The sequence below is a fragment of the Drosophila suzukii genome, chromosome 4 (genome assembly GCF_043229965.1).
Source record: "Drosophila suzukii chromosome 4, CBGP_Dsuzu_IsoJpt1.0, whole genome shotgun sequence".
Classification (NCBI taxonomy): Eukaryota; Metazoa; Arthropoda; class Insecta; order Diptera; family Drosophilidae; genus Drosophila; species Drosophila suzukii.
In genome coordinates this window covers 1931375-1957583 of record NC_092083.1, presented here as the reverse complement: position 1 = coordinate 1957583, position 26209 = coordinate 1931375, and the positions used below count along the sequence as shown (strand labels likewise).

The 26209-nt window shown below is 38.1% G+C and overlaps 2 protein-coding genes across 10 annotated transcripts in view; one reads left to right on the top strand and one right to left on the bottom strand.

Moving 5' to 3' along the window:
* Nucleotides 1–3785, top strand: part of Crk (Crk proto-oncogene, adaptor protein) — a 61286-nt gene extending 57501 nt beyond the window's left edge. For all 3 annotated transcript variants that reach the window (XM_036814285.3, XM_065867418.2, XM_036814208.3), the window contains one exon: nt 3586–3785. In XM_036814285.3, the coding sequence (XP_036670180.1) occupies nt 3586–3632 (47 nt within the window). In that variant the 3' untranslated portion in view covers nt 3633–3785. The remainder of the gene's footprint in view (nt 1–3585) is intronic.
* LOC108020338 (fibulin-1) overlaps nt 1–26209 on the bottom strand; it is a 42196-nt gene that overhangs the window by 13591 nt on the left and 2396 nt on the right. Inside the window, exons 2-11 of one of the 7 annotated variants that reach the window (XM_065867411.2) lie at nt 14806–15300; nt 14428–14745; nt 10813–11034; nt 10673–10755; nt 10563–10620; nt 9238–9525; nt 8447–8584; nt 6235–6330; nt 2770–3214; nt 2530–2662 (exon numbers count right to left, since the gene is read on the bottom strand). In XM_065867411.2, coding sequence (XP_065723483.1) covers nt 2530–2662; nt 2770–3214; nt 6235–6330; nt 8447–8584; nt 9238–9525; nt 10563–10620; nt 10673–10755; nt 10813–11034; nt 14428–14745; nt 14806–15300 — 2276 coding nt within the window. Of the gene's footprint in view, nt 1–2529; nt 2663–2769; nt 3215–6234; nt 6331–6728; nt 8388–8446; nt 8585–9157; nt 9181–9237; nt 9526–10562; nt 10621–10672; nt 10756–10812; nt 11035–14427; nt 14746–14805; nt 15301–26209 lie in introns of those variants that run through there. The other 6 variants (XM_065867412.2, XM_017088488.4, XR_011604533.1 and 3 more) reach the window with 6 other exon arrangements.

Genomic DNA, 26209 nt, shown 5'->3' with positions numbered 1-26209 from the left:
ACACAAAAGAATAGCACGCAGTACGAAAGCCGCAATGACCCCATAACTGTTAAGAAGTCATGTGCATGAATGCAAGTAGGTCCCGTTTTAGGCGCCTATCAAGTCGCTCTTTTTTTTTTAATATTTGTAAGTACATAAAAAGTTGGATAATGTACATAAACAAAAATTATGCGCTTGACGTCCAAAAAAAAAATCTCCCTGGACTGCAGAGCATGGGTGAATTTGAAGGACCACAATAAAAGAAAAAGACTTTAAATTCACATCAGATAACCTACATATACAAACATTTGCAAAGAATAATAATGGTGAAGCAAGTATCATGGTATGGGCATATTCTCGTACTATAATGTTGGTACCATATCATAATGTAAACCCATACAGGATCAACATGTTCACCTTGATAGCTCAGAAATTGTGATGCAATTTTATTCGTAATACAAAACTAATTTATTTTAAAGGTTTTCCACGGTTATAAGCCAAAAAAAAACAGATAGAAAGACGTCCAAAGTTTTAAAACCCTTAGGCTAAATGGTATAATGGGGACCTTACAAGCCCCAGAACTAAAACACATCGAAAATCTTTGCAGAAATGTTTAAAAATTATGTTTTTAATGCAAAACCAAAGAAAAAAAATGCCCGTGAGCTATTTTGAAAGAGCCAGACAACAATTTGGCCAAGGGAAAATTCTGGTGTCTAGTGACTTCAAGGTCGGTCGTTGTTGTTGCAGCCCAAGCTTTAGAACAATATTTTTTTACCTTAAGATGTATGAAATCATACATTTCAATCAAAAAGAATTATCAAATCGCGTTATTTTTAAGTTTTTTAAGCCTTTTCTTTAAGTGGTGCTATTTTTGTTGCCGCATAACTTTGCTACTTTTTTGAGAAATGTATTAAAATTTTAAAAGCCATCCGCATTGTGGGCGTAACCACTTTTATTTTGGTTAATAGATATGTAACCCTACTTACCCTTACAAACAGAATAAAAATATTGCAAAAAATGACCATTTTGTAGCACAAAGAAGAATTGCCTACACACTGGTGCTATTTTTGTTGCCGCAGCTGTATATATAATTTGTTCTTATATATTCTTTCTATATAAGGGAACACTTTTCTGTAGCTAGTTGTAGCCACTTGTTTTCAAGATTTTCAGCGTACAAATTTGTTTGGATTATGATTTCTCTTTTTTTAACTAAGTCTTGGTCAAAGGGCAGAACGCCATATTCGAGTGCCTCGACTATCAGATACCCGTTACTCAGCTAAAGGGACCAAAGGGAGATGGAGATATACAAGCAGCAAAGCGAAAATGGTAATGCGCTACCTACCCGTGATCTCAATACATGGTTGTGTAGGGGGGAGAAAGATTTAAGCGTTATGTGTGTTAACTTTTTTTTGATCAATCGATAGGTATTGACGAGGCTAATACATACCGATTCTTTTTTTAATTGCTCATTTGAGATGTCTTGCACGCACTTACTTAAAACCGAAAAAAATTGCTAATATGTATTCATATATGACCCGAACATTGCCGCGGAATGAAGGACACTTGAACTAATTTTTTGGGCTTGCATTTCCCCGAATGGAGGTCGCCGCCGTGGCTGGCCAATATTTAAAATCCAAGCGGCGGTTGCTGCCTGTAGATGGCAGAGATATAAAGGACAAGTGGAGGGTATTGCCTGTAGTCGGACCTTTTGACTTCCAGGATGAAACCTAGAAACAGGTGAGGATTGTACGGAGCACAAGGACATCGACCACATGGACGGCGCGGTTGAGAAGTTCAAAGCAGGGTCACCGAGGGGTCACGGCGCAACCGGGTTCTGGTTTCCCGGAACAAAGGGTGAACAAACGAAACAAAAACCTTTGAAGTTCTGTGCAGAGCAATCACACTCGTAGTGGGACCATTTTATTTATAGGAGTACCCACCAAACAACAAATTTGGCTTCATCTCTGAAGAAAGGTTTCTTGTGAAAATTATGATATCCTAACGTTGCTCCGAGATATGTCTGCTCATTATTGTTGGAGCACAATTAAATTATAACGTTATATTAAAATACGTTTTGAACCATGAGAACTATGATGTGTTAACGCTGTAAGCTGTAGCTAATGCGACGCAACTACTGTGTTTAGTGTTGAAAAAACGGTGGCTTCTCAGCTGACCTACGGCACTTTTTGATCTTCTTGCTCTTGAATTTGGCACGCACGGAACGCCACTTTTTCTACCAACAAATCTGCAACCCAATTCAACGCCTGACCTTATATTCTTTTTCGCGCCTAGTGAACAATAACAAGTTCGGCAGCGATCGACCAATTATTACATAAATGATGCCAAAAAGCCAAACTACGATTAAAATGGAGACTCGGTCGTTGATGAAAATATGTGTTTAGTAATAGCTTCTCAGCTGAGTAAGAAAATCGCATAAACAGACGAAAAAGCATCAGACTGTATCGACTTGCTGGTTATGCAGCAAGTTATAAATTGTTATCCTAAATTATAAAATCTCTTATCCTTTATAATACTCTGTGAAATACATACCCTGCCTGTACAAACTTGATGAATGGAATTAGTTGCACATTCATCGATATCTCGACACGTATTCCCGTCTGCAGACAACAAATAACCACGTGGGCAGGAGCATTGGTAGGATCCGGGTGTGTTAATGCAGAATCTTAAATGTAATATCATTAAATTTGAGAACAATATATAATACACAGATAGATATATATATAATAGTTGAATATAACAGAATATAAAAAAATACCGTTAAATACATACCCCATGCATAGCTTATAATCCTTATGTACATCGCATTCATTAATATCATTGCAAGTGCGGTTGTCCTGCCCTAGTTGGTATCCGGGGTCACACGTACAACGATATCCTCCCCAAAAATTAACACACTTTTGTTGACAAAGACCCGGAATCACGGAACACTCATCGATATCAAAGCATTGTGTATTATTATTGTTGTCAGCTTTCTTCTGAAAACCTGCTTTGCACTCACAATAGTAGGACCCTATGGTGTTAAAGCAGTGTGCAGTGGATGGACATACACGTTGATCCTGGGAGCATTCGTTTATGTCTACACATGTATTGCCACCAGAGCTGAGTCGCTTAAGTTCATGACCTATCGGACAGGTGCACACATATCCGCCGTTCCGATTACGGCATATTTGGTATTCTCCACAGTTGTGTTCTCCACTCTCGCACTCATCAATGTCTGTCAAGTAAAGAGAAATGTATAGTTTTGAACAAAATCCCAAGAGCTTAAAAAATTGCGAAATTAAAAAAAAAAATCGTATAATTTATTTACAAACACCAAACTTAAACATAAACACTAGCTTAAAGCAAAAAAATGAACGATGATGAAATGATTTATTCTTTTCTTTTTATATACAGTTTAGCGCTCCTGGTGCAGCAAAATTGAATTTTTTGTGTTCTTTAAAAGCGTTTTAGAATTAATTGCGAGGTATATGCTTTTTTGAAAGAATTATTTTCTTTAAATTAAGCACTTTTTGTATTATATTATATTATTATATTATATTATATTATTATTATATATTATTATATTATGTGTTATTTCTATTCCAGGTAGTAATAAATCCGAACGAGCAGAATGGGACAACTATATCCTATAGCTCACATTGGAATGGTTAAAAAATCATTTCAAAATAATGTAAAATAATTATGGCTTTTGTGTTTTTTGGCTTATTAACTTCTACTCTTGGGGACATCAATCTTTTAATATTTCAAAATTACGAATTCAATTAAATAAAAACCGAACTCCTATATTCTATAGCTGCCATAGGAGGAACCGAAAAAATGAATGTCAATGTAATACAGATACAGATTCTTGGGCTTCATTTGCATGAGTGCCACGCCCACTCTGGTGCCTAAAATCCTCCCCAAACGGTGGCTCCTAAAGTTTTAATGCTAGAATACCAATTTTAACTGAAATGTGTAAGAAATGCGCTATCGTTGCCACGCCCACTCTGACACACACAAAGCTCGGTCGTATGAACAGTGATATCTCGGAAACTATAAAATCTGGAAAGTTGGCATTAGGTATGTAGATTCTAGAGATTCTTGATCATCGTAAATGTATTTCAGCAGAGTGCCAACGCTAATCACATTTTTTCACTATTTCCAAAAAAAGCAAGGAAGAACGCTATAGTCGAGTACCTCGACTATCAGATACCCGTTACTCAGCTAAAGGGACCAAAGGGAAATAGAGATGTGCAAGCAGCAAAGCGAGATTAAAATACGCCACCTACCGGCGGTAGGCAGATTTAAGCGTTATGGGCGTTAGAGTGGGCGCGGCAAATTTTTTTTTTTGATCAATCGATAGGTATTGACGAGAAAAATACATTTCAGTTAAAATTTTTTATCTAGCATGAAAACTGTGGGCGACACAGGTTTGGGCGGTTTGTGGGCGTTAGAGTGGGCGTGGCAAACTTTTTTTGGGTCAATCGATAGGTATTGATGAAAACAATACATTTCAGTTAAAATTTTTATTCTAGCATCAAAACTGTAGGAGCCACAGTTTTGGGCGGTTTGTGGGCGTAAGAGTGGGCGTGGCACATTGCTGAAACAAACTTGCGCTGCGTAAGAAGCTCAGGAATCTACACGCCAAATCTCAGCGTTCATCCGGACAGACGGACATGGCTAGATCGACTCGGCTCGGAAACGCTTTCTTCTGCCTGTTACATACTTTCCGACGAACCTAGTATACGAATAACGGGTATAAAAACACTCTTTAAAAAAAAATTACGAAAGTTGTCCTGTCTTCTGGCATTTAAAACAAGAGTTTGCGCAGCGCTGGTATATTGAGAAATTATCGCCGATAAATTTAATAGATTTAAAATTCAAGGCTTCGTTCGAATTAGACCTTTGGAAGACAGACTTCCAAACTGTGCAGGGGATGTTAATCGCAAACTATTTAACGGTATCTCAAAACTGGTTTACTACCCCGAAAAATGGAAAAAATCTGTTGCCATAATGATACCGAAGCCTGGGAAAACCAAACGAATATCTCATCATATAGGCCAAGAAGTTTGTTATCTTGTCTGTCCAAATTGTTACGCGCATGAACGCGCATGAATGTGTAGTCCCGGCACATCGATTCGGGTTCCTTGAAGGCCATGAAACTAATGATCAGGTTAACCGGAAACACCAGAGATTCGTACAGCCTTCAAACATCGGGAATACTGTTGTGAGGCTTGAAGGCCTTATGCATAAAACCATAACATTACTGCCAGAAAGCACTCATAAGTAACTTGTGTCGCACCATTGCTACCATTTAGTGCCGTCCATCGCATTTTTCACCAAGCGCCGTTTCGATTTATATTTATTTATTATATTTATATCCCAGCGCTACAAGTGCACACTTATAATTATCGCGCCAGTCACATTGATTTGATATTTTTTAAATTATTATTATTAGGTTTTAATTTTTAAAACAATTTTTCTCAATCTCTTAATTAATATTAACGACTGTCATACAATTTTCGTAGTTTCTTAGTTACTTTATTATTGTTTTTAATATTTTTTTATTTATTTTTTTATATCAATTTATTTTTTTTTATTTATGTGAACTGGTATTTTAAGAGTTGTTTAACTATATTGTAAAATTGAGTTGCGCTCCTAATTGTTTTGTGTTGGTGCGGTAGAGTGTTTCATAACCGGATACCATTTATGAAAAATTGCCTTCTCGAACACAGCGTTTGTATTCGAGAGCATATGTTATTTTTTGGTTTTTACAGATGTGGCTGGGGTAAGTTTATTGAAAAGATAATTTTGTTCTCCACTCGTCACTATTTTGTGAAAGAATATTAAAGTTATAAGAGCGATCCAGGAGGTCAAATTAAGGTCAAGTATGTATATTATACGTCAGTTCTGATACATGGAAAAAACGTCTTAAGTTAAACACATAACGGACAATTGAATTAAAAGCTACAGTTAATGTGCGCATATCCCGCGCCTCACAATTTCGATTTCGAATTTGTTGCCCTTGTTTTGATACCCATTCGCCATTGACCCCCCTTTTAGGGCGATTTTACAGTAAAATTTCTATGAGTGTACAGCATTGGACTTCACATGCAGAATACTAGCTAGGACATATAAAGCTAAAACTAGTATTACAGAGGGGTTGAGTATTTAGGTACGTATTTCATGTTGCTTCAGGTACTTATATTTCCAAAACCTTTTTGTTTATAATTCGACGTCCACCGGAATACAGACCTAGGGATTTAAAGTTATCCACGAGATGGCTTTCTGACAATAGGTTGCTGTTGAAGTCGCCTGCCAATGTGATGTCGGTGTACTCCAACGAAATGTCTGAAACAACATTAAGTAATGACCCGTAGTCAATTGTCCGATTCTATAGACCGAATATGCAATCTAGAAGGGTTCTTCCATGGGATTTATTGGGAAGTTATAATAGAATGTATTTACACTTTACATTTCAGCTTCACATTCACATATATAGCAACACCTCCTGCATGACCAGTACGATCGGATCATTAAAGCCTTCACAAACAATAGACGAATCACATAGATCATGTACAAACCACGTCTCAGACACACATATCACATCGACATTAGACTGGGTGAAAAGGAATCTAAACTCCTCAATCTTCTTTAACAGACTTTGTGCATTTAAGTGAACGATTTTGAGACCATTTTTATAACTACGTATAGTTTTTATCATGGCACTAGCTATGGAACAAACTTCCTCATCCTGAATTGTTTTTATTAATGATTATTAGGGGTGCAATCTCAACATTCAAGGCGTAACTTATACATTTCTTAAAGTAAACTATTTTTAGACCTATCTTAATTAAGAGGATACAATTTATACGCTTAAGAACTAAAGCTATCAGCTTCAGGTCCATCCGAAGCGTTAGTGAGAAATGTAGAAAGTGGATCAGGCGAATGATTAATAGACGAAAGTTCCTCCATAATGGAAAAGACACCCTCTCTTCGAGTGCTGCGTACGAGCACAAGGCCGCGACGTGCAAAGACACCCGTAAGGACTTTATGCTTTTTCATAGGAGAGGCTATGCCTCTTTAAAGATAAGATAATACTCTTTGCTCATTAATATAAATTATCGCTTCTGAATTGGAGCCCAGAAACTGCAAACTAAGTTGTTTCTTGAGCTCGCGCCTGTACATTCCGACTTGACCAAGCAGCATGATCTTTTCGCGTGGGTTTAACATTTTAATTATTATTACTGGATCCGAATGTGTTTGTTGTGATTTCCTTGCTCGGAAGATATCGGAGACTTTTGGTGGGGGAGTGAGCTGGAGGTTATAGCATAGCTTGTGATAGAGAGCTCGACATAGGGAACTCCATGAACCCTCAGGTCACATGAGTTGCACCCAACCTCTCACCTGCTGCTTGTAGATTTTCCACCTCCCGGTTCAGCGTCTCAACCCGCTCACCCATTCGGTGCCTCATGGAGCGAAGATCGGCAACCTCGCGCTCCAACGTCAGGACACGAGCATCCATTTGCTTTACTTCCCCGGAGATTATGTCCAAGCGATCCATAAGGCGGCTGAGCATTCGCTGTTCAGCTTTCCGAACGGCCGACTCAATTTTCTCGGTTTCTTCCTCGAATCCAGTCTTTAAAGGCTACAGCAGCTGTGGCGAATTTACATCCGAGATGCGTTCGCTGGCAGTTCCAGCATTGTTGCGGGTACGTTTAGTGGGTAAAGCAGAAGAACCCACGACTTTTTTAAGTGTGTTTATTGTTTGATTTAATTAAAGTTAGGTGTGTTTGTCGGTTGTGTTTGTATTGTATCACTCACTGCTTTACCGACAAACTGCCTTATCGACAATAGAAAATAGCTGCGTTATCGGCGATAGGGTAGCTGATGGGGCAACCTTTTTCTGTCTTGCACTCCGAAGATGCTGCCGCACCGTTTGTCTCTCACTGAAAGTGCACGCACAACCGCACTTGTTGCTCAGCAAATATTTATTTTCTGATTTACAGAGTCAACTTTGTTTATTAGGACTATGTTGCGTTGTTCGCGGATAGAGCTAGTGGTATATTAGGCGGTTATAGACTTTCTTGAATTTTATAAATGTGGAATATCGTTTATTTTATAGAGCATTCAATAAAGTGACTGCACACGGGAGAGTGTAATGTGTTCTATAAATATGTCATCTGACCCTTGACGTGACAGTTTTTCCGAACTTTTTACAATTTTAATTCCGGGGGTTTCAGTAGACTCTAGCCTCGGAGAGTGTTTGAATTCAGACTCGAACTGAATGTACTAATGGTCTAACAATACGGCTTGGTATACGTGGGTCCTCCTGCGGGTCACATTTGATGTGAAATCATGCGGAAGGGTAAAGGGTAGACTAATGTGTATATAAAATATGGTGCCATCTATGTATATTTATTTTAATAGTAGTTGTATTCTACTATAACTTTACTCTGTCACTTGCCTGTACATGATTTGCCGTCAGCTGTTGATTTGTATCCTGCCGAGCACTGGAGAAGACTTTCGCAGCGGAAATGTCCATTTGTGTTGATGCAACGTTGATGGTTACCACAAGCATTTTTTTCCACACATTCGTTTATATCTTAAAATAAAATAAAAAATACACTTTTTTTAATAACTAATAACTTGATATAGTATGGTAATCAATCAAAAGCACCTCTTAACGAGGCAAAAATCTAGTGATGATTTCAAAGTTTCAAAGGCATTTCATTCAAATCTAAACAAGCAAACATACGCCTGGTAGGCAATTAATTTTTGAAGGCTGTATCAAGCAACCGTTGCCAGATGTCTTAACCTCACTTGCTTGTACTGGAATTTCCCCCAGTCGTCACATCTCCGGCTCCCAAACGGAGACAACAAGGACCAGTGACCGAACGAACATAACGATGTAGCAGACCAGAGTTCCGCAACGACAATTTTAAGTCAAAATATTATAAAAAGGTTACCATGGCGAGCTATATTAAACTCAGATATTCAAATATGAGTAGACAGTTATTTCAACAGTTTTTCAAATATATAAATAAAAATTAAATATAGTCTAATGTTACGATAAATATAAATTTGTTTCTAGTTACCGACATATGCATCACAATTACTCCTATAAAAATTAAATATAGTCTAATGTTACGTTAAATATAAATTTGTTTCTTGTTACCGACACATGCACCACGATTATTCCTATAAAAATTAAATATAGTCTAAAGTTACGTTAAATATAAATTCGTTTCTAGTTACCAACACATGCACCACGATTATTCCTATAAAATCCAGAGGGACAGTCCAATCGGGATATTGCAGAATTGGCATAGTTGGGACCTGAGTAATCCTGATATACAGCTACTGGGGATGGGTATTGACTATTATTTAACCTTTCTTCAGGCTCTAAAGGTGAAATCGTCGTTGATGTCGTTGAAGTGGTTGAGCTTGTGGTGCTTTTTCTATAACAACGAAATGATCCCTTTGTATTGTGACAATCGTATGTCAAAGGACAATTATGTGTTCTAAGTGTACATTCATCATCATCTTAAAAGAAAGATATTACCAAATGTAAAACTAAGATTAATATAAGAAATTAAAACGCTAAAGGAGAAGGAAATATTAGTGAAATTATGTGTAATTAATAGGTAAATAAGTTCAGGTCGATTAAAGCATAGTGCGCACTTCAATCTCTTGAATCCGTCTGTCCGTTCCTTTCTACGCAAACTAGTCTATCAGTTTTAAAGTTATCGGGCTGAAACTTTCCCAACGGTCTTCTTTCTTTTGCAGGTAGTATATAAGTCGGAGCCAGCTCCCATGGGAACAATCGAAAAAAATTTAAGAAAATTACATCTTATAAATAAAGTATTGTATATATATTCTTGATCAGGATCACTAGCCGAGTCGACCTAGCCATGGAAATGGAGATATGCAAGCAGCAAAGCGAGACTGAAGTGAGCCACCTATGACCAATATATGGTTATGAGGGCCAATCGATAGGTATTGACGAGACTAGTACATTTCAGTTAAAATTTTTTTTCTAGAATAAAAATTGTGGGTGCCACAGATTTGGGCGGTTTGTGGGCGTTAGAGTGGGCGTTAGAGTGGGCGTGGCAAATTTTTTTGGATCAATCGATAGGTATTGATGAGAACATTACATTTCAGTTAAAATTTTTATTCTAGCATCAAAACTGTAGGAGCCACAGTTTTGGGCGGTTGGTGGGCGTTAGAGTGGGCGTGGCACTCTGCTGAAACAAACTTGCGCTGCGTAAGAAGCTCAGGAATCTGCACGTCAAATCTCAATAGCCTAGCTCCCATAGTTTCCGAGATCTCAGCGTTCATCCGGACGGACGGACATGGCTAGATCGACTCGGCTAGTGATCCTGATCAAGAATATATATACTTTATGGGGTCGGAAACGCTTCCTTCTGCCTGTTACATACTTTCCGACGAATCTAGTATACCCTTTTACTCTACGAGTTACGGGTATAATTAGTACGTAGTATTTGCGGTCGGTTGATCTTACCGACAAAATAAAGTTATCTTAAAAGAAGAACTTTTAAAAGTTTTTTTTAATTTCTTACCGTCACAATTCCCTGTTTGTGCATTTAAGGTGTAGCCTGTGCCGCAGCTTTGAAGACGCTAGATAAAATAGGCTAAGTAACAGAGTAAACACTTAAAAAGGTTTTAATACCGTGCATATATATGATCCAATCGTGTTATCACATCGTTGAGTTGGAAGGCAGTTGTGGTTGTTTATTGAACATTCATTTATGTCTAAAAAAAGCCAACAAAATGTTATCAAAACTGTAATTCACAAGAAGACTTACTTACCAACACATTTATTCAGGGTAGCATCCAAATTGAATCCAGCCTGGCAAGGGCAGGAATAACTGCCTACAGTGTTATTGCATACTTGATGGTTTATAATATCACAGCTGTTTAATGTGCTATGAGAGCATTCGTCAACATCAGTACAACTTCCGTTTTTTAAGATGAATCCATTCTCACATGGTTGATGCATCGTGGTGCAGTTGCCATCCTTGCATTCGTAATCTAGATGGTTAGGATATATATACAAATAAAAACATTTATTGAAGAAATATTTTTAATTTCCCCTTGCAGAGTACGTTATTTTTCTCAGTTATGAAGCTATTACAATGAAACTTGCAAAAATCTAATTTCTTTTCAGATTAATATACAAGTCCTATAATATATCAGTAGCCGAGTCGATCTAGCCATGACCGTCCTTATGAACGCTGAGAAACTATAAGGGCTAGAACGTTAGGATTAAGCATGAAAGTTCTTGAGCTTCCTGCGCAAAGCGTTTTTATGCCCTGTTACTCGTAGAGTTAAAGGTTATACTAGATTCGTCAGAAAGTATGTAACAGGCAGAAGGAAGCGTTTCCGATCCCATGAAGTATATAGATTCTTGATCAGGATCACTAGCCGAGTCGATTAATTTTCCGATCGTTCCTATGGCAGCTATATGATATTGTCGTCCAATTTTAATTAAGTTAAATTCGAAACTCAGAACTAATTAAAATATGTTATTTCCAAGCGTAGGGATTATATGTGAAAAAACACCAAAGAAATACTTTTTTAAAATTTATTTTCCGATTGTTCCTATGGCAGCTATATATATATATATACTACCTGCAAAAGAAAGAAGACTTTTGGGAAAGTTTTCAGACGGACAGCCGGACATGGCTAGATCAACTCGTCTAGTAATGCTGATCAAGAATATATATACTTTATGGGGTCGGAAAAGTCTCCTTCACTGCGTTGCGACGATCGAATTTGATGAGGCGTGTATATTAATTTTTTGCAACATTTCGGGTTCATTATAATTACAAGTTAGATTAAGACAAACTTACTTTCCGACTAATACGACTTGATGTCATTATTCACCGTAAGCCACGCTACCTATTCGCACTCTCTTATTTTTAATCGGACGACTATATCATATAACTGCCTTAGGAGGATTCGAAAAATGACTAAGAAAATATTAGAAATACTTGTTACTCAGCCTAAGGGTGCGCAGGGGAAATGGAGATATGCAAGCAGAAGAGCGACTTTTTTCTTTTCTCCAGAGCGCCACCTAGCGGAGATTACAACATTTGGTTAGGCATTTGTGGGCGTGTAAACCTTTTTTATATCATCCATAGGTTAAATTTATATTCTAGCATTAAACTGTGGGCGCCACAGTTTTCGGCGGCTTGTGAGCGTTTTAGTGGCAGAAGTAATTATACCCGTTACTCGTAGAGTAAAAGGGTATACTAGATTCGTCGGAAAGTATGTAACAGGCAGAAGGAAGCGTTTCCGACCCCATAAAGTATATATATTCTTGATCAGTATCACTAGCCGAGTCGATCTAGCCATGTCCGTCTGTCCGTCTGTCTGTCCGGATGAACGCTGAGATCTCGGAAACTATGAGGGCTAGGCTATTGAGATTTGGCGCAAAGATTCCTGAGCTTCTTACGCAGCGCAAGTTTGTTTCAGTAGACTGCCACGCCCACTCTAACGCCCACAAACCGCCCGAAACTGTAACTTCTACAGTTTTGATGCTAGATAGAAAATTTTAACTGAAATGTATTGTTCTCATCAATACCTATCGATTGACCTAAAAAAAAATTTGCCACGCCCACTTAAACGCCCACAAACCGCGAAAACCTGTGACGCCCACAATTTGCATGCTAGATAAAAAATTTTAACTGAAATGTATTGGTGTCGTCAATACCTATCGATTGATCCAAAAATAAATTTGCCACGCCCACTCTAACGCCCATAACGCTTAAATCTGTCTACCGCTGGTAGGTGGCGCATTTTAATCTCGCTTTGCTGCTTGCATATCTCCATTTCCCTTTGAGTAACGGGTATCTGATAGTCGAGGTACTCGACTATAGCGTTCTTCCTTGTTTTTTTTGGTAAATCGATAGGTATTGAAAAAACTGTAGGAAAACTTTCTAATTTTCATAGTTTCCGAGATATCAGAGGTCATACGGACGATTTTAAGCGGCTTGTGGGCGTTAGAGTGGGCCTGTCTTTTGACAGGTATTGACGAGAGCAATACATTTCAAATGATATTTTCGACTCAGATAGTGATCCTATTCAAGAATGTATATACTTCATATACTCAAAATAAAATGTACCCTACATTTAAAAGAATCGATATTATTATTTTTTTTAAATTCAAGAACATTTTTCTGAAATATTGGAAATGGTTACCATAAACTACAATCGGTCTAAAAACCAAAACAAATGTGCTTATATCTAGAAATTATTTCTTGTAAAATAGAAAGGAAACACAAAAATAAAATTGTTTTGCTATTTTCGTGTTCTATAAATGATTTCCCTAATCCTAAAAAAATAGAAACATTTTCTAAAAAATATAAATATTTTCTGAAAAATAGGAATGGTTAGAAATCGATGTGACGCAGAATCGACTCCCAATGCCACCCTTTTATTTTTATACCCTTGCAGACGGACACCCGAACATGCCTAGATCAACTCGGCTAGTGATCTTGATCATAAATATTCTAATATGGGGTCGGAAACGCTTCCTTCAACATGTTACATACTTTCCGAAGAATCTAGTATACCCTTTTACTGTACGGTTTTAATTACGAGTATAATTACCTTAAAATGTAGAAAATATCCTAAACTTTATGCTTAGCTTGTCTTGAAGATAATACCCGTTACTCAGCTAAAGGGACCAAAGGGAAATGGAGATATGCAAGAAGCAAAGCGAGACAGATTTAAGCGTTATGGGCGTTAGAGTGGGCGTGGCAATTTTTTTTTTTCAATCGATAGGTATTGACGAGACCAATACATTTCAGTTAAAATTTTTTATCTAGCATGAAAATTGTGGGCGTCGCAGGTTTTCGCGGTTTGTGGGCGTTAAAGTGGATGTGGCAAATGGGTCAATCGATAGGTGTTGATGATAACAATACATTTCAGTTAAAATTTTTATTCTAGCATCAAAACTGTAGGAGCCACAGTTTTGGGCGGTTTGTGGGCGTTAGAGTGGGCGTGGCACTCTGCTGAAACAAACTGGCGCTGCGTAAGAAGCTCAGGAATCTGCATCAAGGATACATATACTTTATGGGGTCGGAAACGCTTCCTTCTGCCTGTTACATACTTTCCGACGAATCTAGTATGCCCTTTTACTCTATTTTATTATTTTGAATGCAGGGTCAAAACCCATCCTTCCACCTCTTACATACCTTCCGACAAATACAACATAACCTTTTAGCCTACGAGTAAATATACCCTTTTCCTTTTCGAGTAAATATACCCATTTTCTCCATAAGACTAAAAATAAAAACTTTAGGCACCTTTAAATCAGCAAGGGTATTACATTTCGGCTTGCCGAAGTTAGTTTTCACTCTCGATAAGTTGTAAGGTTTTTATCTTAAGCCTAACTTTTTTATAGTAACAAAAGTGTACCTTTACAATCATTGTGTTTATTCTCCGGTGGACAATTTTCGGCTTTCACATTTAAGCAGTGGTAGTCGCCTTTCGTGTTGAGACAGTATTGGGAAAACGTACATTCATGAGTATTTTCCCTACATTCATCAATGTCAACGCATTTGTTTTCCAGTTTATCTAAACTGTAGCCACTGGGACATATTTTTGGTTTCATCGGAGAGCACGTAACGTTGTTATTATCTAAAACAAATCCGGGGTGGCACTTACAGCGATATGCGTCAATTGTGTTTTCGCATATGTGCGCGCAAAGGTTTTCAATTCTTCCACATATGTCCTCTAAGGGTGTTGGGTAAAATAAAACATAAATGTTTTAACTGAGGCGCAATAATAACTTACCGTCATCGGTTAAGACTATAGTACCATTGATGTCCTCTTCAGAATCGGGTTGACTCTCGCCATTATCAGTTGTAGAATTTTCATTTCTTTTTTTATCTATATCAGAGTTGTCATTCGGATCTGCGTCTTCGTTACAGCAAGCTCGATATGATTCAATTGAGGAAAGAAATGAAAATAATGGATCCTTACAATTGACTTTACTAGCTTTAACTGCCAGTCCAATTTGACAAGAACGACAACATGTTGTATAATAGTTAGAAGTCAAATTTCCTTCTCTGTCGCAGCGAGTGCCGTCTAAAGCAGCAAGTCGACCTAGCTCACAACTTTGATGATCCAGTTCTCGAGAACAGCAGACTTCAAGTGTAGAATGACACAGTCCAAGCCAAAGTTGAGGGATTATTATAGGGGCTATATCGATGTTTGTGCAAGAGGCAGTTGTTCGCGCATGACGAAGACCACTTATGCAGCATTTTCTTATATAATCCGATATGTTGTCTAAAAAATAAATGTATGTAGGGATAATCTGTGAAATTTGTAGGTAAAAAGCTAGTTGCGGTCGAACCCTCAACATACAAAAGTTTTGATATCAACTTTTGTAACGGAAAATGAAACATTTAAAGGAATATTTACTTCTATATATTTATTTCTATATATATTTCCATTTAGTCTATTGTATGTCATTCTTCGTCACAAATGTTGATATTAATCATAAAATAAACAAAAATAATGCATTTCGTATGTTTAGTTTTTTATGATCGCCCCTTGTTAATGTTTAATACACTAAATATTCCTAAAATGACTACGCTTAAACTAAGTTTAAGCTCTTCTTTGGTATACAAAAATGAAAATTGGTGTTATGTACAAACGGAATTTTGATTTCAAATTTATAGCAACGCTAATAAGTCTCTTTATTGTATTGTTGAACGTTGATGCACTAAGAGCAGTACAAACAAGTGGCACGTGCTTGTTACGCGCGGGCCCATTTTTATTTCGGGCAAATACGGTTCGCGAGGAAGGTACATAGAACAAATAAAGACAGGACAAAACATAGATCAACAAGACTAAAGTAAATGAGCTAAGATTTTAGTTTTTAGTACAGGGATAGAAGTTGAGGAACAAATTAATTGATATAGGTTGTTATAATTATTAGAAAGAACGCGAAAGGAATCATGCTGACTAAAATTAGATGAACATGGTGGCAAGTTGATAGGATGGTAGTTTCGCATTAGTCTAACAGGAACATTGAAAGTTAGGCGGTTTACCAAATCTACAGAATCAATATCGCCTCTGATAAGATTATTCATAAAAATAGTACCAAGCATAATTCTACGGCTTACTGGAGTAGGCAAATTAATTAATAGCAATCTACCCGAGTAAGAAGGGAACCTTACGTTTTGTTCCCAGTTCAAACCACGTAAGGCAAAAAGAAGAAATTATTTCTGTACGGACTCTATACGGTCAATGTGCACTTGATACCGAGGACTCCAAACGAAAGAACAGTATTCTAAACAAGGAAGAACGCTATAGTCGAGTACCTCGACTATCAGATACCCGTTACTCAGATAACAAACTTTAAAATAAGTTAGCCGCGCACTTTGTTCTCTCTCCCTTGCTTTCATTTCTCGGCTCTGGTTTTGTTTCAGCCAGCGCCAAGAATGAGAAAGCAACACATAAAATAGACAAAAAACATTTATATTTATGTATGCTTGCTAAACATACACAATTTTAAGGCACATTCTGTATTTCAAAATATTTGGTTGAATAGCTTTGTTTGAAAGAATTCTATTTGCCGCGGATATTAGATTGCAATTTTTTACGTCCACACACATGCATAAATACATATGTATGTATGTATGTCGTTTTCTGGCTCTAGTGTCAAGGCTTGTCCTAACTACTTTGGTTTGAGAGCATTGGACTGAAAACGGAAAAGTTTTTTTGGGACAATCTATAGGTATTTATTAAGCCAATTCATATTCTTTGAAAGAGATAAATAAAGATGTACAGATCCTTAAAGGTTTTTGCCCGTCAATGGGACAAATGGTTAAAGGGTTCATTATTCAATAGAATAAGTTAGCCGCGCACTTTGCTCTCTCTGAGCGCCGGCAGGGCTTTTTTCTTTGCCGCTAAGTTCGGCCGGCAACTATTTACATACACACACATACACGCGTAAAAACATTTCGCATTGTCTGGCTCTGACGTCATAGCTTTTTTCTTTGGAGGTTTGTGGGCGTTAGAGTGGGCGTAGCAACATTTTTTTTTGGTCAATCGATAGGTATTGACAAGACTAATACATTTCAGTTCAAATTTTCTATCTAGCATCAAAACTGTAGGAGTTACATTTTAGGGCGGTTTGTAGGCGTTAGAGTGGGCGTGGCAGTCTACTGAAACAAACTTGCGCTGCGTAAGAAGCTCAGGAATCTGTACGCCAAATCTCAATAGCCTAGCTCTCATAGTTTCCGAGATCTCAGCGTTCATCCGGACAGACGGACAGACAGACATGGCTAGATCGACTCGGCTAGTGATCCTGATCAAGAATATATATACTTTATGGGGTCGGAAACGCTTCCTTCTGCCTGTTACATACTTTTCGACGAATCTAGTATACCCTTTTACTCTACGAGTAACGGGTATAATTAGGACGGACAAGTGAGGTAAATAACATTTTGGTGGTGTATGGATCATCAAATTCCTTAGACCAACGCTTCATAAACCCAAGAACACTCATAGCTTTATTTACAGTAGAGGTTATGTGGGAGTCAAATTTAAGTTTAGGATCTAGGAGAACACCTAAATCGTTTACTGAGTATATTCGGTCCAGGGACGACCTTTTCGTAAAATATTACTTTTTGGTATCCCTATGTCTTACAGCCTCCATAGGAAGTTAATAACTTTCAAACGTGACTTGTAAGATTAAAGTGTTATGTGTCAAAATTCGAGAAATCTCTCGGGCTTTTCAATTCTCGGGCTTTTCAACTCAATCAGTACCTATCTACAAATTGTTCAAAGCGAACCAGAGAGAAAAGAGGGTATTTGTAAACACTTTCGTGAATTTCGCATCAAAACCAATTAGATAATTAACTATTAATATAACCAGTTAATTCAATAGCCAGTTAAGGAAATGCTTGCACCAGAGAAGATGTGAATGAATGCATTCGGCCTTTGTTGTTGACAGATTTTAGCGTTATGGGCCTTAGAGTGGGCGTGGCAAATTATTTTGGATCAATCGATAGGTGTTGACGAGACCAATACATTTCAGATACAATTTTGTATCTAGCATGGAAATTGTGGGCGCCACAGGCTTGGGTGGTTTGTGGGCGTTAGAGTGGGCGTGGCATATTCGCGTAACAAACTTGCGCTGCGTGCAAGGCTACGGAATCTAAATCTGAAATCCCAATTCTCTATCTTTGGTTGCTTCCGAGTCATCAGTCTCTGATTAGCATTCGTTGTAGTCAGACGTGTTTTCTTTTCGCTATGAATTCTTATTCGTGCTCCGAGTGCAATGCTGAAGTTACAGCAGCGCAGCTTTGAGGTTTTGAGGCGGTTCGTTGCTCATCGCTTTGTCGTCGTACTTTTCACACTGCATGTGTTGATATCCCGGAGGATGCTATTAGATTATTAACAAAAATTGCGAATCTACTCTGGCAGTTGATCGCTGTGTTGTGAGTAATGATTCACACTCCAAAATCGATGAAGTAATGGAAGAACTTCATGACCTGAGTAATATACACATACATGGATTTAAACTCAAAGTTTCTGAAGGCTTTTCCCAATTCTACCACTGACGATAGCAATGTCAGTCAGCGTAAAAAATTGGCTCAAGCTTCTTCAATTGGTCGTCAAGCCAACCATGCAGACCTGATACGCCCCGCACCAGTTTCTACTGCCGCCAGGAACCATGCAAAGAATAACAGGAACAAGAGGCAAATAGTTGGTCAAGCTCCTAGTTGTGAACTACTCGAAGCTGTGCCGAGCAATAAATTCCTTCATATTGGTAGATTCAGAGCGCAAGTAAAATCTGATTCTGTGTGTTGCAAGTAAGCCAGGTGTGGATACCGCCACCATAATTTGCAAGCCTTTAGTCAAAAATGGTGTAGATGTCGCTACACTGGAATTCGTCAATTTTAAATTAGGAATACCTGAGCAGCACTTTCAGACTGTGTTTCGTGGTGCGTTCTGGCCCAACCCAATCAAGGTCAGTCGGTTCATCCACAGGGAAAGGCCGATTGTTGATGGGAACGTTCTGGATTTGCACAATCATCATACATCGGACTCAAAAAACCCCCATAATTCGGCGCCTCTAGTGTCGATTTGACTACGGCAAATTTTGATCCTCTTCCTCATCTTCATGCTACTTATTCGCAATGTCAACGCCCGCTGGTTTCGATATCGCTAGCTGCTACCATTACTCACTCATACGCCGCTCCCAGTGCACTCTTAAGTATTGGGCGCCCGTCACTCCCAAATCAAAAACATCATCAGCAGGATTCTTCCTTTTTTGTTTTGTCTAACGTTCATCAAACGCTCACTGGAGAGGCGTTGTCACCAGATTCCATTAAGATTCCCGCTCTAAGCGCGCTATTCGGAGATGTGCACTCATCACAATCAAAGCAACAACGGTATCAGCTGGATTTGTCTATTTCGCTCGACGTTTGTCAAACGCTCTCCGGAGAGTTGCTATCATCATATTTTATCAAGATTCCCGCTCTAAGCGGGTCGTGCGTTGATCACCGCCAAACAAACAACAACTTCAGCTGGAGTTGTCGTTGTCTGTTTTGCGCGACATTCCACAATCGCTGATCGATGAGGCGCTCTTCTCATATTTCATCACGCTTTCCCTCTAAGCGCGCTCTTCGAGGATGTGCATGCAGCACAATCGAAGCCACAACAACATCAGCTTGAGTTGTCGTTGTCTGTTTCGCACGACGATCGTCAAACGCTCTTTGGAGAGCCGCTCTCATCATACTTCATCAATATTCCTGCTCTAAGCGCTCCTCGGAGCTGTGCGCTTATCACAATTGAACTAACAACAATGTCAGTTGGAGTTGTCGTTGTCTGATTTGTGTTACGTTCGTCTAATGCTCACAAAAACCCAACGGCTAGAGCTTTCAAAATTTGAAATGCTGATCTGGAAAACATTACCGACATCTACAATAATCTGCAGGACCATCAACATATCTGTGTGATTGGAGACTTTAATCTATCATCCCTCGTTTGGCCTCAGGATCCGGAGCATCACTCTTCACTGCCAAACAACATACATTAACCACACGAGATTCTTTTCATCGATGATATTTTCAGTATGGGCTTAATACAAGTCAATAATAAATTCAACAACTTACATAAAAATTTAGACTTAGTATTCGTTAGCGCTGATATTAACTTTTCTTTAGTCCAATGTAGTTCACCTATAAGCAATTGTGATATCCATCATAGACTATTGCTACTAGGTATAAACTTTTACAGTTTTACGCCTTCAGTCAGTATATAGCGAGTGTTGAGAACGGGCTAAAAAGTAATCCCAACTCTTTTTGGCGATTCATCAATTCAAAGAAGAACGCTTCTTCAGTCCCATCTGCTATGTTCCTAGGGAATTTGTCTTCCCATTCAAATACAGAAACTGCAAATCGCATTGCCTCTTATTTTAAAGCTAACAGCAGCCTGGAATGATTCTCAAACCTTAAATGGGATCACTCCTCTATTGAATTTAGGTAGTTTAACCTAGAAGAGAATATTCATAGAGCTGTGGAAGACGTTGATGATTCTTACACTCCGGACTGTGATGGGGTTCCGGCCTACCTTCTGAAACATTGTATAGAGGTGCTATGCGTTCCACTAAAAATTCTGTTTGATAAATCACTTTCTAGTGGACACTTTCCGAAGAATAACATTGCCAATTACAGGCCTATAGCAAAGATCAGTAATATTGCTAAACTCTTCGAACGCATTGTTGCCCATAAATTATCATTTCCTGTAAAAACATACATAAGCAATTCTCAGCATGGTTTTGTTGCAGGTCGGTCAAATACGACTAATCTTGCCGTTTTCAGCAACTTTGCATTCATGCCTTTGATATGCGATCTCAGGTTGATGCTATTTAAACTGATTTTGCGAAAGCCTTTGACAAAGTTAGCCACAGTGCCCTACTGGCAAAACTGGCCCTCTTGGGTATACATTCGGCGTTACTGAATTGGATAAAATCGACTTTATAGAGTTAATATTAATGGAAAAATCTCGGATTCCTATGTGGCAACCTCTGGCCTCCCTCAGGGGAGTGCTATGGGACCTCTGCTTTTCATCATTTTCATAAATGATGTGAGGTTCTGTCTATCTTCAGAGTATCTCCTGTATGCAGATGATTTACAAATTTTTATGTCTATTAAATTAGCGACAAACTTACAATTGGTTCAACATGACTTAGATTCGTTGAGCTCTTGGTGTAGCCGAAATTCGCTTCCTCTTAACATAAGCAAGTGCTTCTATGTCACTTACAGTAAATCCGTATACAATTTCGTCACATCCTATAATAGCAATGATCAACCTTGGATCTAGGACTCAAAATTTAAGTTTGCAGTTTGGTTTTCACGCCCCGTCTAGACAACTTCGGAATTTTGATCCCCTTTTTCTCGAGCTGCAGCGGCAAAATTATTCCAAAAACAAGGAAGAACGCTATAGTCGAGTACCTCGACTATCAGATACCCGTTATTCAGCTAAATGGAGATAGGCAAGCAGCAAAGCGAGATTAAAATGCGCCACCTACCGGCGGTATACAGATTTAAGCGTTATGGGCGTTAGAGTGGGCGTGGCAAATTTTTTTTGGACCAATCGATAGGTATTGACGAGACCAATACATTTCAGTTACAATTTTTTATCTAGCATGACAATTGTGGGCGTTAAAGTGGGCGTGGCAACCTTTTTTTGGGTCAATCGATAGGTATTGATGAGAACATTACATTTCAGTTAAAATTTTTATTCTAGCATCAAAACTGTAGGAGCCACAGTTTTGGGCGGTTTGTGGGCGTTAGAGTGGGCGTGGCACTCTACTGAAACAAACTTGCGCTGCGCAGGAATCTCAGGAATCTGCGTGCCTAATCCTAGTATTGTAACTCTCATAGTTTCCGAGATCTCAGCGTTCATACGGACAGACGGACATGGCTAGATCGACTCGGCTAGTGATCCTGATCAAGAGTATATATACTTTATGGGGTCGGAAACGCTTCCTTCTGCCTGTTACATACTTTCCGACGAATCTAGTATACCCTTTTACTCTACGAGTAACGGGTATAATGAGCCCCTCTATAGGGCCTTATACGAGTCTAACGCACTTCCAATTGATATGCAATTGGACTACTTTTCAAGTAAAGCAATTCTTAACCATAGGTTAGTCAATTATTTTTATACCCTTGCAGAGGGTATATTGATTTCAGTCAGAAGTTTGCAACGCAGTGAAGGAGACGTTTCCGACCCCATAAAGTATATATATTCTTGATCAGCATGACTAGACGAGTCGATCTAGCCATGTCCGTCTGTCCGTCTGTCCGTCCGTTTCTACGCAAACTAGTCTTTCAGTTTTAAAGCTATCGGGCTGAAACTTTCCCAAAAGTCTTATATCTTTTGCAGGTAGTATATAAGTCGGAACCAGCCGGATCGGACAACTATATCTTGTAGCTCCCATAGGAATAATAGGAAAAACAAATTTAAAAAAATTATATCTTTGGTGTTTTTTAGCATATAACCTCCTAAGCTTGGAAATAACATTTTTTAATTAGTTTTGAATTTCGAATTAAATTTTATCAAAATCGGACGACTGTATCATATAGCTGCCATAGGAACGATCGCAAAATTGGTGGAAAAATAATATGAAACAAATTATAGCTTCGGTGTTTTTCAACATATAACCTCCAACGCTTGAAAATAACCTTTTTTAATTAGTTCTAAATTTCGAATTAAATTTTATCAAAATTGGACGACTATATCATATAGCTGCCATAGGAACGATCGGAAAATTGGTAGGAAAATAACATGAAACAAATTATAGCTTCGGTGTTTTTTGACATATTATCTTATACTATTGGGAATATAATTTTTTGTGTTTTTAAATTTCATAATTATAGCTGCAAGGGTATATAAGCTTCGGCTTGCCGAAGCTAACTTCCTTTCTTGTTTAAATTGTAGTACGTAGGATAAGTTGATGAATTGTACAAGTAGCCAGTAAAGGAATTCCGTTGGCGAAATAAATAAATAAATAAATTATAGCTTCGGTGTTTTTTGACATATTATCTTATACTATTGAGAATGTCATTTTTTGTATTTTTACACCCGTTACTCGTAGAGTAAAAGGGTATACTAGATTCTTCGGTAAGTAAGTAACAGGCAGAAGGAAGCGTTTCCGACCCCATAAAGTATATATATTCTTGATTAGGATCACTAGCCGAGTCGATCTAGCCATGTCCCACTGTCCGTCTGTCCGGATGAACGCTGAGATCTCGGAAACGAGAGCTAGGCTATTGAGATTTGGCGTGCAGATTCCTGAGCTTTTTACGCAGCGCAAGTTTGTTTCAGCAGAGTGCCACGCCCACTCTAACGCCCACAAACCGCCCAAAACGGTGGCTCCTACAGTTTTGATGCTAGAATAAAAATTTTAACTGAAATGTATTGCTCTCATCAATACCTATCGATTGACCCAAAAAAAATTTAATTTAATCTCGCTTTGCTGCTTACATATCTCCATTTCCCTTTGGTCCCTTTAGCTGAGTAACGGGTATTTGATAGTCGAGGTACTCGACTATAGCGTTCTTCCTTGTTAAATTTAATAATTATAACTGCAAGGGTATACAAACTTCGGCTTACCGAAGTTAATTTCCTTTCTTGTTTTGTTTCGAGTTGCTTAGTTAAAAGACGCATGCAAGATAGACAACGAATAAGAGCATTTTCTTCTTTTTTTTGCGCGCGACCCGCCCAATTGACCGAGGGGCGCTTTCGTGTGTCGCACGGCACGAATTCGCGAGATAGACGCGTAGAAAAGTAAAGATATAATTCGAGGTACAAAAGTTGGATATAATTCTGTGAAAAGGCAGAGAGTCAGATTTTGAGATAGTAGGATAAAGTCTATTATAGTCAAAACATAATACTATGAAAGGTTCTTGTAAGTCATAGCTAGACCTAAAATGGTTTAAAATTAGGGGAATGTAATTTCTTGTAAATCTGCATGGCACAGAAAGGTTTAGCTGGCTAATCAAGTCTGTTCCAAGCATCGTTCGCGGAGGAGTAATTAGGAGTAGTCTACTATAATAAGAATGTAAAATAAGGTTTGCATCCCGGTTTAGGCAAAGGCAAAGGCAAAGGTAAAGGTAAAGGTAAAGGTAAAGGTAAAGGTAAAGGTAAAGGTAAAGGTAAAGGTAAAGGTAAAGGTAAAGGTAAAGGTAAAGGTAAAGGTAAAGGTAAAGGTAAAGGTAAAGGTAAAGGTAAAGGTAAAGGTAAAGGTAAAGGTAAAGGTAAAGGTAAAGGTAAAGGTAAAGGTAAAGGTAAAGGTAAAGGTAAAGGTAAAGGTAAAGGTAAAGGTAAAGGTAAAGGTAAAGGTAAAGGTAAAGGTAAAGGTAAAGGTAAAGGTAAAGGTAAAGGTAAAGGGAAAGGTAAAGGTAAAGGTAAAGGTAAAGGTAAAGGCAAAGGCAAAGGCAAAGGCAAAGGCAATGGCAAAGGCAAAGGCAAAGGCAAAGGCAAAGGCAAAGACAAAGGCAAAGGCAAAGGCTAGCAACAAGCTAAAATTTCTTCTGTTTATATTCGATACGATCAACATAAATTCCGTATTCCAGACGGGTGAACCATACTCAAGTATCGGGCTTACAAGAGAAATAAATAAGGTCTTAGTTCTATAAGGATCATCAAAGTAACCACCTTTTTATAAAGCCAAGCGCACCTCTAGCTTTATTCAACATGAACGAAATGTGATCAGCAAACTTTAATCTTGGGTCCAAAAAACACCAAGATAGTTTAATAGAAATGTTCTATCCAAGAAGCCCTCACTTAGTTTTTAGGGTTGTAAGGCAGACTTACAAAAACTTTTCATGTACTACAGGCATAATTTAACATAATCTGCGTACATTAGGAAGGTTCGTTTATAAGTAAAGTAAAAAGGAGCGGCCCCATGTGGGGAGGTAATGTGGAGTGTACAAAAGAGAGAATTTTCAAAAAGTACTCTTTGTTTTCTGCAATTTAGATAACTTAAGATCCACCTTAAAAGATCAACAGGGAACCATAGCAACCAAGTTTTCTGACCAGAAGAAAGTGATTTACAGAGTCAAATGCTTTACTAAAGTCGATGTAAATGACGTATTTTTGAAACTATTTTAAAAAGCCAAATATCAAAAATGAAGTAAGTTCCAAAAGGTTAGTTGTTGTTGATCTACGTTTTATAAATCCGTGTTGACACGGATAAATTGCTGACATACAGTGGTGCTGCAAATGGGGAGTAATAATATGTTCGAAAAGCTTTGGGATCGCTGACAATTTAGAGATACCTCTGTAATTGTTTGCTTCCACTTTGCTACCTTTTTTGTGGAGAGGAGTTACAAGCGATTCTTTCCACATTTGGGGAAATAGTTGAGATTGTAAAGATAAGGTAAACAATTTGAGAAAGGGCTTGCATAAGGCCCCAATGAATTTCAACATTTTAAATGGTTTTTCTTACACAGAGAGATTAGCACGGAAAAATTAGACCGAGCACTTAATTATCTAGAATAAATAGATTGAGAACCGGTATCTTTGAATTTCCTATAAAGTCTGGAATTCTTATTTTTTAGGTGTGTCACTGAACAAAAGTGGCTTGTTGAAGACTGACGGATAGTATTACGCAACACAATAGTTTAAAAACGATTTACTGTAGTATAGATAATATTTATAGCATCATCCATATTTTGGGATGAATAAAGATCGGACCAATCAAAACCAATTCGTGATAATATGATTACGAACTACGAACTGAAAAATCTTCGCGAAGGTCATTCGAACCACCACTCCAAGGAGTAAAAAAATAGTTCTTTAAATTTTATTCTGGAGATTTTAAATTCGAATATCAACCATCTGCCCTTTATGACGAATTAGCGTCAACAAACCAACAGCGAATCAGTTGACGGAAAAAAACAAACTTGACCGTATGACAACAGCAATTTCTAAAATTTGATGGATCGAAAACAAACCTTTTTTGGATCGGCTCGTGACTGGAATGAAAATGGATCCTGTACAACAATGTTCAACGCAAAATAACACAGGAACCGTCACGTAAGGAGCAGAAGCGGTGTTAAATTGTGGATTGCATCCGATTAAGGTAATGCTGTGGATTTAGTGGGATGTTCGAGAGTATCTGAGTATCTGGTATCTGATAGCCGACAAACTCGACAATAGCTTTCTC